The sequence below is a fragment of the Gouania willdenowi genome, chromosome 10 (assembly GCF_900634775.1).
Source record: "Gouania willdenowi chromosome 10, fGouWil2.1, whole genome shotgun sequence".
NCBI classification, from domain to species: domain Eukaryota; kingdom Metazoa; phylum Chordata; class Actinopteri; order Blenniiformes; family Gobiesocidae; genus Gouania; species Gouania willdenowi.
The window spans coordinates 14,567,536-14,581,528 of record NC_041053.1 but is presented as its reverse complement, the minus strand read 5'-3'; the positions used below and the strand labels follow the sequence as shown (position 1 = coordinate 14,581,528).

The 13,993-nt window shown below is 41.7% G+C and overlaps 1 protein-coding gene across 2 annotated transcripts in view; it reads right to left on the bottom strand.

Annotated features, from left to right (window-relative positions):
• pcdh10b (protocadherin 10b) overlaps positions 1-11,863 on the bottom strand; it is a 31,767-nt gene extending 19,904 nt beyond the window's left edge. For both annotated transcript variants that reach the window (XM_028459012.1, XM_028459011.1), the window contains exons 1-3: positions 8,694-11,863; positions 5,296-5,354; positions 5,111-5,214 (exon numbers count right to left, since the gene is read on the bottom strand). In XM_028459012.1, coding sequence (XP_028314813.1) covers positions 5,111-5,214; positions 5,296-5,354; positions 8,694-11,204 — 2,674 coding nt within the window. In that variant the 5' untranslated portion in view covers positions 11,205-11,863. The remainder of the gene's footprint in view (positions 1-5,110; positions 5,215-5,295; positions 5,355-8,693) is intronic.
• Between the last annotated feature and the right edge of the window lie 2,130 nt (positions 11,864-13,993).

Genomic DNA, 13,993 nt, shown 5'->3' with positions numbered 1-13,993 from the left:
AAAACACCAAGAATACTTTAGAAAAATGAGTTGGACACTCTTTAAATCAACTAATAAAACACAGAGAGTAAAGAGAATACATAGAGGTAATCAGAGATTTCCATTATTAGGGCCCGAGCACAGCGATGCATAGGACCCTATTGTAATGCAACTCGTTTTAATTATTATCCATTCATTTACGGCCAAATGATTGCATTTTTGAGGGCCTAAACACGTTCAAAACTTGTGAAAATGTGTACGCATATTAGGACTGGTGAAAATGTTGATCTTGTGGGGGAATTGCACATGTGAATGGCAAAATTGCTCAATAGCACTCACTTGAAAATTGTTTTGGCTCCCATCTTGGACTGATGACATCATCACTGTGGAACTTCTATGAAATTCAGACATCATCACTCTATACAGTGATGGTCTGAATGTTTTTTTTTCGACAGAAATAGTTGAAATATCTTTTGAAACATAATAAAAACCTTGTTTAATGCCTGTGTCATGATTTTTTTCTTACATTATTAATCTAAAAATAATCCCTTTTTTTAAGTAAAGGTAGGTTTGGTTTCTAATGACTCACGTCACCTTTTTTAAAGAAAAAAAATGTTATTTACATCGTTACCTAATTACAAGTCTTGAACTACACTTTATAATGTATATAATATATAATAAAGACATTTAATATATAAATAACTTACATAAATAGTACGGTTTTAAATACTAAACCCCTTCCGTGATTCAACTTCCTTCTGACATATTTTAAGTGTCCTTAGCAACACCATAGCAACAGGACAAAGCAGGATGAATGTACGTGGAAACGAATAAAGTAAGGGATCGTATACATAAACCGAATGGATACTATGACAGTTTAAGGTACATTTCTCACTAGAAATGTTATCAAAACAAAGATATAGCCACAAGCTTGAATCATGACAAACTGTGATGTGATTAAATTGGCAAAAAAAAAAAAAAAGCCTGAATATTGGTGAAAACTGGGTTAAAAGTGACAATAATGAGTCAACATGTGACTTTAGGTGGTGGAAAGTGTTTATAAGTGCCAAAAATGTCTTGAAAGTGGAAACATTTTTTCGAAAAAGGCATTTAAGTGTGATAGAAAAGTCACAAAAATGTTAGTAATGTAGCAAAAATAGATTAAAAGGAGCAAAAACATGGCAAGAAAAAGTGATGAAAATAATTTAAAATATGGCAAGTTTGGTGTAGTTGCAGAAAAAGTGTAAAAATAAGCAGAAATGGGCTCAAATTGTTCAAAAAATATTCTTGAAGGCTTCTGGCGACCTCCTCTCAGTGTCTCGTGACCCCAAATGGGGTCCTGACCCCAAGGTTGAGAACCCCTGGCCTATCACACGTGTCAAACTCAGCCCTTTGGACCATCCAATTCAGCCCACAGGAAAAAGTAAAAATGACAGAGAATACATTAATAATTGCATAAATTACCAAATATTTAAGTTGTATCTATCTTTGTCCCTCCAAATGGACACATTTAATAAAATGATACAATATGTGCAGGGGCTTTTGTGCCTCTATCACACAAACTGCAGTCTTATTTTATTGCAAATTGTGGAAATAACCTTCAATTTTACTGAATTCAAAGCATTTTGCCACAAAACAAAAGACATGGTCACAAAATCAAGGATTTTTAAAGTGTTGCTCTTGCATCGACTGATGTCTATCACTTATTGCTTGGCTATTGTCGACTCCTTTTAAACTGTATAAATCAGTCATGGATGGAAGTGAAAACTGTGGCACATAAGTGTTAAAATTACATTTTATTACTGGCTAATCTGCGGCGCACTTTAGCTCAAACTGCACCTGGTCTAGATTTACGACGCTCCCTTTTTTATTCTGAATTTTAGCCTCAAATTCACATTATTATTTGAACATTTTTAAATAGGTTGCTCCATTCTGAGTGGTGAGACAAATCACTCGCTGTATTCTAGTGTCTTCATAAATTCACATTAAATATATATGCACAGAATGACTCATCTCATCTTTTACAGCTTCTTCTCACAGCATCTGCAGCAGATTGAAAGTGTTGCTGTTCCTCTCCCACATGGAGGACAGGTCAGACATAAGTTGGGCAGTGTTACTGCATTCAGACTGGGGTTGAGGACTGGGGGAGGGAGTGTCCTTTTAAAAAGACACTATGAGGTTAAAGATGTGAGAACTAAAGCTGTTCCTCTTCTGCCTTTTTATTTCAGCTTTATTTTTCCTTCTACAACTGACTTTTTAATATTAACTACGAAACAGTAGCGGCGCCAGGATTTTAATTGTGGGTGGGACCCCAGAAAACTGGATGGGCCAGTTAATAATAGTCACTATAATAGGTTTTCCTCCATCTCCGTTTCAGCGCTTTTCTCTGAGTTTCTCAATTAAAAGTTCAGATAAATTACATTAAAGGCAATAATATTTGTGCGATTAAAGCTATGATTATCATTATAAATGGCAGTTTTCTATTGGCAACATTATGTAGCATATTTCAACAACAAGGCATTCAAAGTGATTCATGTAAGGCTTTAAAAACAGGACACAGGGCTCAAGTTAAAAAAAAAAAGATTTCAAATACATTTTTAAATAATAAAAACAGCTCATTTAAAATCTAAAGGAAGTAATATAATTAAAGTCTATATTACTGTGTTCAATATTACAGGCTTAACAGCGTTAATTAATTTGTGAACGCAGTGAATATTGTATAATATTTCCGGAAGTTTTTGGCATTAGAATGCATTTAATCACTGTTTTACCTCCTTCAGCCTAGGAAACACTAAAGCATCCTTTACCAAAGGAGAACAGATAATGCTGACCCACAATCCCTTGCGGCGACAACATTTAAAGGGACACGCTCATCAGAGCGTTCAGGGAAACTCACGATGACTGAAAAGGGACACATATCATGTCAGTTACCAATGCAATAATGTGCCTTGAACAACTTTAAATCATCTAAAACCCATATCTCAACTATGCAGATGTTGTAAAACAAACACAGTAAACTTTGTCTGCTGTCTATTTTCAGTTTGCATTCATTATTTATTCAAGTGCCAGTTACAGTATGTTTTATTCAACATATTTCATTCACTTAGGAATGCTTTGTACAGTTGTACATTTGTATGTCTACAACGTTATGTAGGCCTATATCTTGCATATATGTAACAATATCATAAAAACATACTTATTTTGGATTAATGTTGATTTCTGAATGGAAAGTGAGTTGGAAAGTTTTATAAATTAGTAGTCCATTTTCAGAAATGTGTAGTTTTTTCACCACGGCAGACGTCACTAACCTTCGCCACCATCAGATTAATACTTCACCTAGTGGAAGTGCGTTGTTGTCAAAACAACGTGATAGCCTTTTCCTAACTCCTTTAGGAAGTCTCCTAACACCTTTTCTTAACCCTGTGACGTCATCCACAGGGTTAAGGAAAGCAACTTCCTGGCGACAATGCAGCCTGTGGGAGGGGCTTAAGAGTCCAAGTGGGGTGCAAGCCGCTGATTGGCTGAAAAGCTTTCACTCATAGCTTTTTTTGCACTAGTTATTGTCAGAGGTGTAAAGAGTACTGATATATCGTACTTAAGTAGAAGGACTGTTACTTGATTGAAATTGTACTGAAGTACAAGTAAGTCCTACATAAAATACTCAAGTACAAGTAAAAAGTAGCTTTATTAAATACTACTCAAAGTAAAAGCTACGTGTTACTTTTACCCCCCATGTTTATTTTTGGTAATACAATATAGTCATTCGCTATAAAGCAACAGCGCAATTTTTGATGCATTTTTTAACAGCATATGAACGCGCATTGTGTTCTTCGTCCTGATTGGCTAATGCTGCGTTCACCCACCAGCGACACATCCGACTCGGTGAGTTTCACTGCCTGCTGAAGCGAGAAGCTGTGCTCCTTTTTCTCCTCTCATAAACATAAACCACCAGTGAAAAAAGCCGGTGTGATTAGCGGCTAATGCTATCCTAGCTCATTGCTACAGAGAGAACTTTTACCTGCTACTACTACCTCCTCGTTGATTCTCCTCCACGCCAAACCCTTCCTTGTCCGGTCCCGGTTATAAAGGCGTGACCTCGCCGCTCAAAGTTGAAAAATTTGAACTTTTTAAGCGACTTCAAGCGACAACTCTCCCGTCCTTCACTGTCTGTAGAGCAGAGGCTGTAGCCCCTCCCTGATCCCTCCCACTTCAGTGCAGACAACTGCAGCAGAGGCTTTACAATTTCCTCAATTTATCTTGGCAAAATTAAAGCGGTTAACTTTTTGAAAACCACAGTAACTACTGATCATAACACATTCTGAGTGAACTCATCCATTAATATCTCCGTAAGTTGATCATTTAAACCGTAAAAGCGGAGCAAGAAAGAAAAAAAGTGATCAACCCTCTCTCTCTTTCCCTCTACCCTGTCAACGGCTCAACACACACACACACACACACACACTGTTCCCTGGTGATCGTGTCACTGGAGCGATGAAGTGACCAAAAATCACCACTATGTGCAAGCGACTCATCAGGGGCGATTTAAGTGACGGCAGCGCTACAGTCGCGTTCAGTGTGAACACACCTTAAGTATAACTACATTTATGAACTTCTAAAACTGAGAAAATAACCTCCGTTCAATGCTGTTTTGGTGCCGTGCATTACGTTAAATCTGATTGGTCGGCTATGATGTGATGCATTTAATTGTTTCACTTTGGCACTTTTTGCAGTTTCACATTGTTCGTTGATCATTTTAAAATAAAAAACAACTACTTACTCAGTAATGGTTGGTTGTAAATATGTAAGTAATTCCTTTACTTTTTTTAAAACGTACTTCAGTACAAGTAAAATTACTGATTTATAAATACACTCAAAAAAGTACAAGTACCCATAAAAGCAACTCATTTACAGTAACATGAGTACTTTGTAATCCATTACTTTCACTTCTGATTATTAGATGAACAGCACCTACAAACTGAAATTCCAAATACTCAGATTTAGGAGCACCCGTGGCGCCTCGTGTGCTCCTAAATCTGAGTATTTGGAATTTCAGTTTGTATAAAAATAGATGATAACTTCTAATGTCCTGCTGGACCTCCCACCACTGCATTAGAAACAGTCCAAGCCTTACCAGAGGACTGTCCTCGATTGGCGTCGTGGTCACTGTCTCCCTGCTCGCTGTCTCCATGGCCGCTGTCTTTGGAGCTCACCAGGTCCGCCTCCTGGAAGGCCGAACTGAAACCCAGGAAGACAGCTTCACCACCTTCATCCAGCTACAGGAAGAGCGCGATAGTAAGCAAGTATACGGTAACTCACCTGTTGACACGTCGCGGCCTGTCCATCAGGTAGCTGAGCTCCGTTCGCTGATGCTTGGTCTGAAACACAGAGAGAAGCTCAACGATTTACAAACTGGACTAAACACATCCTACCCCAGTGATGGACAAAGGTTATCAGAGCGGGGACCGCTAAAATGTGATTATCTTGATCTGAGGGTCACATGATCAACATTCAGGCAAAAACAAAGGGTTTGTGTGTTTTTATTTTGTCAATTTGTCTATTTTTTGGGTCATTTTGTATGTTTTTGAATTCATTTTGTGTTTTAGTTGCAGTTTTTGGAGTCATTTTGTGTATTTTTGTCATCACTGTGTGTGTTTTTTCTGTTACTTTTATTGCGGTCTTGTGAGGTTAGATATTTTTGATATTTATTCATTAATTCCTTTCATAAAAATGCAAACCAACAGATTCCCCGTGTATATCAATTAATATAACAGTTCAATTGAACTGCGGTTCAGTTATTTTGTGTATTTTGATTGTATGTTTTTTTACATGTGTTCTGTCATTCTGTGTAATTTTGCTGTGGTTTTGAAATAATGGGCATGACAAATCATAAATGTGGTTAAATTGGCAAAAATATGCATGAAATATGATGAAAAGAGGTTAAAAATGACAATAATGAGTCAACATATGTGACATTGGGTGGGAAAAGTTGTGGAAAGGGTATATAAGTGCCGAAAATGAAAGAAAGGGGAACAAATGTGAGGAAAATGCATTGAAACGTGATGGAGAAGTGGCAGAATTGGGAATAATGTAGCAAAAAATGCATTTCTTAGTGTAGTTGCAGAAAAAGGGTAAAAATAAGCAAAAATTGACTCAAATTTATCAAAAATAATCATGTTTCTTGAAGGCATCTTGCAACCCCCTTCCAGTGTTTCGCTGCTCCCCTGCTCTATCAAATGATTGTGTTAAACCAAAGAAAACTCTCCATGTTCACTGCACACGCACACACACGAGCACAGGCACAGGCACACACACACTGCAGCAGCCTGAGTTTTAAAGCGTGTTCTTTTGTTATTTGTCCACAGAGTTATAAACCCTTCACTTGGGCTGAAGGCAACATGTCAGCGTGTCCACCCTGTCACCTTCTCCTCATGTTACACAAAGGATTTAGATTAGCTGTTAGTTCCCCCTAAAACACACGTGTCAAACTCATTTTAGTTCAGGGGCCAAATACGAACCAGTTCAATCACAAGTGGGCCGCAGATTTCAGGTTGGAAAATGAGTAATTCATTAACATTAACGTGCCCAAGTTTGCTTATTTGATTTGGAGAGATTTTGTGGAATTATTTGAGAAAAATTGCAGGATTTTGAACTGAATTATTTGGTAATTTACATCAGAGGTTCCCAAACCTTTTTTGGCTAAAGTCGTCCCTTTCTCCTACTTTTGAAAGCAAGCACCCTCTTTGTCTGACTACAACATGTTGCTCAGTATCCTGTAAAAAAACAACTATGGAGCATAATGATGGAATGAATGAGGGTTAACAACACACATTGGAAACTATCTCATTTTGTAAATAAGTGGAATGAAACAGTGCTTAGTGCCACCTGAAAATTATTATTCTCACAGTTTTTATAATTTACGGTAACCTCCCACAGTTCATGTTCCAATCAAAATCATTTGCATCCTCATTATTATTATAATCCCCCCCCCCCCCCCCCCCCCCCACCCTCTCTCTCTCTCTCTCTCTCTCTCTCTCTCCAGTACCCCCTGTAGCACCCCTAGGAATGAGCAACTCTATCACAGCAGGGGCCACAAACGTGATTGTATCTGATCCGAGGGCCACATTATCAACATTCATGTGAGTGTTTAGAAAAAGGGCCAATCAGAGCTTTAATACAGAGGAGAAAAAGGATAACTTTTTTGTTGTTTTTTGTCTTTGTGGTTTTGATGTAACATCAGTTTTTTAGTCATTTTGTGCATTTTTGGAGTCAATACTTGTGTTTTTGTTTTTGGTTTCTTTTTGTGTTCTTAGTGTAATTTATTTTGTATTTTTTCAGCATTTTAGTTGTTTATGTGTGCATTGTGGGGGTCACTTTGTGTATTTTTGTAGTTGTTTTCTGTCATTTATTGTCATTTTGTCAAAATGTGTTGACAGTTTGTGCCTTTGGAGCTGTTCTGTTCTGTGTTTTTGTTTTGTTTAAGTGGTTTTTGTTGTCATTTTATGTTTTATGAGTCATTTTGTGTATTTTTGGAATGTGTGTGCATTTGTGTACTTTGTTACATTGTGTTGGGCTTCATATTCCCTCCAACTTCTTTTTTTTTCTTTTCTTATTTGCTTTGGGGGCCACAAAAAAATTAAACCGAGGTGCCCATATCCACCCTAAGGGTACACAATTTGAGAAACACTGATTTACACAATGATTCATGTCTTCTCTGTCATTTTCACTTCCTCCTGCAGTCCGAATCGGATGCTCTAAAAGGCCAGATTTGGCCCCCGGGCCTTGAGTTTGACACATGCTCTACAATGTAAGAATAATAGCAGGTCAATGGGGTTAAAATGGTGAAAGTATTGGTTTACAAGTACTCATGTTGCTGTAATGGAGTTGCTTTTATGGGTAGTTGTACTTTTATATTTCTAAATCATGAATTTTACTTGTACTTAAATACATTTTAAAAGAAGTATTTAATCACATTTCTACACCCAACTGTTACTGAGTAAATTATTATTTTTCATTTGTGTTTCATGACACATTGAACATAATCCATATGTTCTTCGTCGTGCCGTTTCTGATCAACATCCAGCCACTATCTTTACTTAGAGCCTGAGAGTATTTTTATTTTTAATTGAATTCACTGGTGTTATTTTTTTATTATTATTTTTTTATAATAATTGAACAATTTGACAAACCTTTTATTTTATACAGACGCCTTTGTGGAAAATAAATTAAGTTCCAATTGTGCAAGATTTGGTCTCATCCTTTTTTTGAAGTTTATACATGTCATGTTTACTGTATGTAAAGAAACCGTGGCAATATTTATTACTAACAATAAACGTAGGGGCTGAAAGTAACAAGTAACTTTTACTGTGAGTACAATTTAATTGGGCTACATTTTACTTTTACATGAGTACAATTTCCATCCAGTAACAGGACTTATTAAAGGCACTCTTTTTCTCTACTGTGTATGACTGAGAGGGAGATTTGTAATCCTGTTATTGTTGATTTATTGTTCTTATTGATTTTTAGGCTATTGAATGTTTTCTGTTGCACTTTTTGATGATATAACGCACATTAAATAGCCTTGTGTATGAAATGTGCTCTACAAATAAGTTTCCCTTGCCTTGCCTTACTTCAGTAGGATATATCAGTACTTTTGACACCTGTGGTAGAAATGATGTGTATGAAACAGGCCTGATCAGGTGCTAAAGCGCTCTCACCTCATTGGATAAGACGCTCCCGTTGGATATGACATCAGGCTGCTGGTCGGTGTACGGCGTGACGACGGCGCCACACGGGCTGTGTTCTGCATCCGTGCTCCGTGACGCCGTGCACGGCTTAAGGAACATCAGCTCGGTCTTGGCCGACTCTGGAGTCAGACACACCTGGTAGCAGTAGTTCTGGCTGTGGTGGAGCGAGCCGAAGCTGCCCGACTCCTCCACGGGGACCTGGGTGCTGGACGCCCCCCCCACATTCACCGCACTTTGGACCAGCATGATGTCGGACTTGCTGAGCTTCTTCTTCTTGCGGCTGCGGCTGTGGCGTGAACAGCAGCCGCAGCAAGGGTAGCAGTCGGTGGTCAGGCAGGTGTAGAGGCGGAGCTTGTTGTCCTTCTGGCAGCGCACGGCCAGCACGATCATCACCAGGAGGAAGATGAAGGACACAGACCCGAGGGCGATGATGAGGATGAGGGTGAGGTCCAGGGCGCTGTCTGTGGTCTTGGTGGCCGTCCCACCAGGACCACTGCGCCCCTCCACCACGCTGTCCACCAGCACCACATGCACTTTGGTGGAGGAGGAGAGCGGCGGCTGTCCATGGTCCCTAACCTCAATCAGCAGCTCGTAGAACTGCTGCAGGTCTCGTTTCACTGAGGTTCTCCTCGCTGTCCTCAGCTCTCCCGTCCTCCAGTCCATCCGGAACATTCCATTCTCGTTTCCCCGCTGGATGCTGTAAGACAGGCGAGCGTTTTCTCCATCATCTGCATCCATGGCAACCACACGCAGCAGCAGGTACCCGGGCTCAGCGGAGCGGGGCAAGGGCTCCTTGGCAGACCCGTTCTGACTAAGCGGGGCCACCACCTGGGGCACGTTGTCATTCTGGTCAACGATGATGACTTTAACTGTGGTGTTTGTGGACAGTTCTGGGGTCCCCGCGTCTGTGGCCTCCACCATGAAGGTGAAGTCTTTAAGCTGCTCATAGTCGAAGGACCTGAGAGCGTAAAGGTAACCCGTCTCCTCGTTAATGGACACGTAGGTCTTCACTGACATGCCCTGGATCTCACAGTCCAGTATGGAGTACCTGATCAGGGCGTTCTGGCCCAGGTCCGGGTCCCCTGCGGTCACAGCGTGGATGTACGCGCCGGGCACGTTGTTCTCAGTCACGTACACGTCATAAAGCGGCTGCGTGAACGTGGGCGCGTTATCGTTTTCATCTGAAACCTGGACCCGGATGGACTTGGTGCTGCTGAGAGGAGGAGAGCCTTTGTCGCGCGCCAGCACCGTCACAGAGTAGTGGTCCACGTGCTCCCGGTCCAGCGGGCCGTCGGTCACTATGGTGAAGTAGTTAATGAAGGAAGTTTTGAGTTTAAACGGAACGTCTCCAACGATCTCAACGTGGGTCAGTCCGTTGTCCTCCGCGTCCCGGTCCGTGACGCTCAGCAGGGCGATGACGGTGCCCGGAGCCGCGCGCTCGCTCACGGACTCGGTGACGGTGCTGAAGGTGATCTCTGGGGCGTTGTCGTTCACGTCCGTGACTTGGACTAAAACTTTGCAGTGCGCGGGCACGGCGTTTGGTCCCAGGTCTTTGGCCTGGACGAAGATCTGACTGAGGCTGCTCTCCTCGAAGTCCACGTGCCCGCGCACCTCGATGCGCCCCGTGCGCGGATCGATCCCAAAGCGCTGCTTCACCTCGCTGGACACCTGGTTAGTGAAGGAGTAGACTATGTCCCCGTTCTGACCCTCGTCCGGGTCTGTGGCGTTCAGCTGGATCACTAACGTCGCCGCGGGCGCGTTCTCGGACAGGGTCACGGTGTAAACGGGCTGCTCGAACACGGGCACATTGTCGTTGGAGTCCAACACTTTGACCACGAGCAGTGCAGTGCCTGTGCGGGGGGGCTGACCCCCGTCCACTGCGGTCAGGACGTACCGGTGAGCCGCCTGCTGCTCCCGGTCCAAAGGCCTCTCCAGAACCAGCTCCGCGAACCGGTTCCCGTCGGTCTGCGTCTGCACGTCCAGGTAGAAGTAGTTGTTGGTGGTGATGTCGTAGGTGCGCAGTGCGTTAGAACCCACGTCCGGGTCAAAGGCGCTCTCCAGGGGGAACCGGGTCCCCGGGGTGGCGCTCTCAGAAATCTCCACCGTGATGTCGGTCTCAGGGAAACTGGGCGGGTTGTCGTTAATGTCCAACACTTCAACTTCGACCCTAAACAGCTCCAGCGGGTTCTCAAGGAACACCTCCAGGTTGAGCTGACAGCTCGCCCTCTGCCTACAGATCCGCTCCCGGTCGATCTGTTCGTTCACAAACAAAACCCCGTTGTCCAGGTTCAGCTCCAGGTACGGTGTGCGCGAGCTGGGCACGATCTGGAAGCGACGGGAGGCCAGCTTGGTCAGGTCCAGTCCCAGGTCCTCCGCGATGTTCCCCACCAGGGTCCCGTGCTCTGCTTCCTCCGGGACTGAGTACCGGATCTGAGACAAGCCTCCATCAGCAAAGATTAGAACAATCCAGAACCAAATCATCTCCAAACCAACACGTGCACGCGGATGAAAATAAATGGCATTGATAGGTTTATTATCCTCGGAAAAAAGGAGAAGAATTCACTCGGTCCATCACTTTAAACTCCCCAAAGCGCGCACGGCTCTCCACACTTAAACATGCGCACACGGAGCAGCTGCTGCAGAGTTTCTATTAGGTAATGATAAACGTAATAAGCCTTTATCTTCTGCTCGTGGAGCTCAGTGCGAACTGCGTGTACACTCCGTGCGTCCTGGAGAGCTCAGCGCGCATCTCAACCAAGCGCACCGAGGCTGGGGCTAGTGCGCACAGCCCAAAGGAGCTTCAACATGTAATAATCCACCAAAGATCTGAGTTGGGGGGGGGGGGGAGCAGAGTACATCCGACCAAAGAACCGAAGGAGCTCCAGACTAGGACCTGCTGTTGTGATCTGGGTGATGGGTCCCTGCGTCCTGAGTCCTGGTTCCGTCTCTGCAGACCGAGCAGCTCCAACAACTCCTGCTGCTCTAAAGCGACATTTACTCTGTGCCCTGATTGGCTACGCTGACTGACTGCTCGTGCCTTTGGACAGCTCTGACTCCTCCCACCCCACTGATGGACTACAGACCGTCTGTGACTGATGGACTACAGACCGCGTGTTTCCTCAAAGTGAGAGGCTCGACGTGATGTGATGTGCATGTGTCCCAATCATGACCATAGGACACACACAGCGCGCTCGCGCACACACACACACACGCACACGCACAGTAGGAGCCAAGCTGCACGCGCGCCCCCTAGCGACAGACAAAAGTGCAAGCGATGCCGGATACCTCCTATGGAAAGGTTCCAGACGTCCGTCATAGTTACTGAGGAGGAAGCTATGAGCTGATGATGATCAATAATCACAGGAGGGTGAAAAAAGAGAAAGAAAGTCCATCACAAGAACACAAATAAAATCATACAAACCTGCCTCCTTAAGAAGTATAAAGAGTCACTATATATCTCTACTCAAGTAGAAGTATAGGTACTGTCATTTAAATTGTACTCAAGTACAAGTAAGTCATACAAAAATACTCAAGTACAAAGTAGCTCAAATAAATAGTAATCAAAGTAAACATTACTACAGTTACTTTCACCCCCCATGTTTATTTTTGGTATTAAATATTGACACGGTTCCCTTGCGTACAGTAATCATCTTCTGTAGAAACTCAAAAAGGAAGAGACCCAATCTTATTCAATTGGAACTTAATTTGTTTTCCACAAAGGCATCTGTATAAAATAAAATTTTCTTCAAAAATTGCCAACATAGCTCCAAAGGTGTCATAATATTAATGTCAGCCTTATTTATAAAACTATATGTAAAATGTTACCAAACTTATCATGGCTTTAAGTAAAATTATGAACTCTAAAAAAAAACCTACGTTCAATGCTGATTCGTGCATTACATTTAATCTGATTGGTCGGCTATGATCATGTGATGCATTTGATGGTTGGCTGGTCACTTCATTTTCTGTAGTTTTACAATGTTCGTTGATCATTTTAAAACAAAAAATATGAATTTACTCAGTAACGTTTGGGTGTAGAAATGTAACAAATGACTTTATTTCTTTTAAAACGTACTTACAGTAGGAGTAAAATGACTGATTTAGAAATATACTCAAAGGAGTACAAGTACCCATAAAAGCAACTCAATTACAGTAACGTGAGTACTTGTAATCCATTACTTTCACCTCTGGACAAAAGTATGTCAATAAATCACCACGTGTTCACTCCTCCATGTTAATTTAGACTTTCTGTATATAAACTGTGTGAGGTTATTGAGTCACTGGTTCAGCATCTGCAAACCTGGATGAAACAAACATATAAGCTTTGCTTTAATAGTTTGTTCATTCTCTGTTCATCAATAAAAGACATGTAGAATCAGACCTCAGATCAGTGAGGGCACTGACATGATGTCAGTGATGATGATGATGATGAAATTGTTTCTCTTCCACACCCTGACTGTGACTCTCACATGCTATCATCTGCACCAGTTGATATAGGAAGCTGGAATATAAAGATTATAAAAATATGTCTTCACACTCTAAGTGAATAATTGTCACATGTGGTTGTGTTAAAACCTCAGAGACATAAATGCTGAACTTAAACAAATAAAAATACATTTATTGATCAATCGGTATTTGAAATCATGGGGAGACTAAAAGAAGAACAGCTCAATTGCACCTCCTAGTGAGCTGCTGACAAACTGAACACACACAACCTCATAACTATATACACATCACAATATATCATAAATGGATAAATAAAACATGTATATACTGTATATATATATATATATATATATATATATATGCTAGATAACAACAGCCACCCAAATATGGTATCACTCTAATGCACATGTGTCAAATTCAAGGACCGGGGCCCTTTACAGCAGTGGCTCTCAACCTCAACTGGGGACCCCCACTGTAGCTGAAGGTGGTTGAACACAGACATGAACATTGAAGAACAATCATGTGTAGACAGGACCATCTGTAAGGGGGAATAAAGGGGAGAGATTTTTGGGGTCCATCCATAAAGTCAGCAAAATGATGGTTCATTATTCTATGAATCTGTGATAACCACATTTATTTTATTTGTCTGAATATGTGTGCCATATATAGTCATCTTAAAAGATGTAAATGAATTAGCTTGAATGTGACCAAAAATTGTGGAAAAGGTGGTGAAATGGAGTTTTACAAACCACACAAATTGGTTATAAGATACAAACTAGGGTCACCATGCAAAAACAAACAGAAAAAGTGGTTAAAAAATAAAT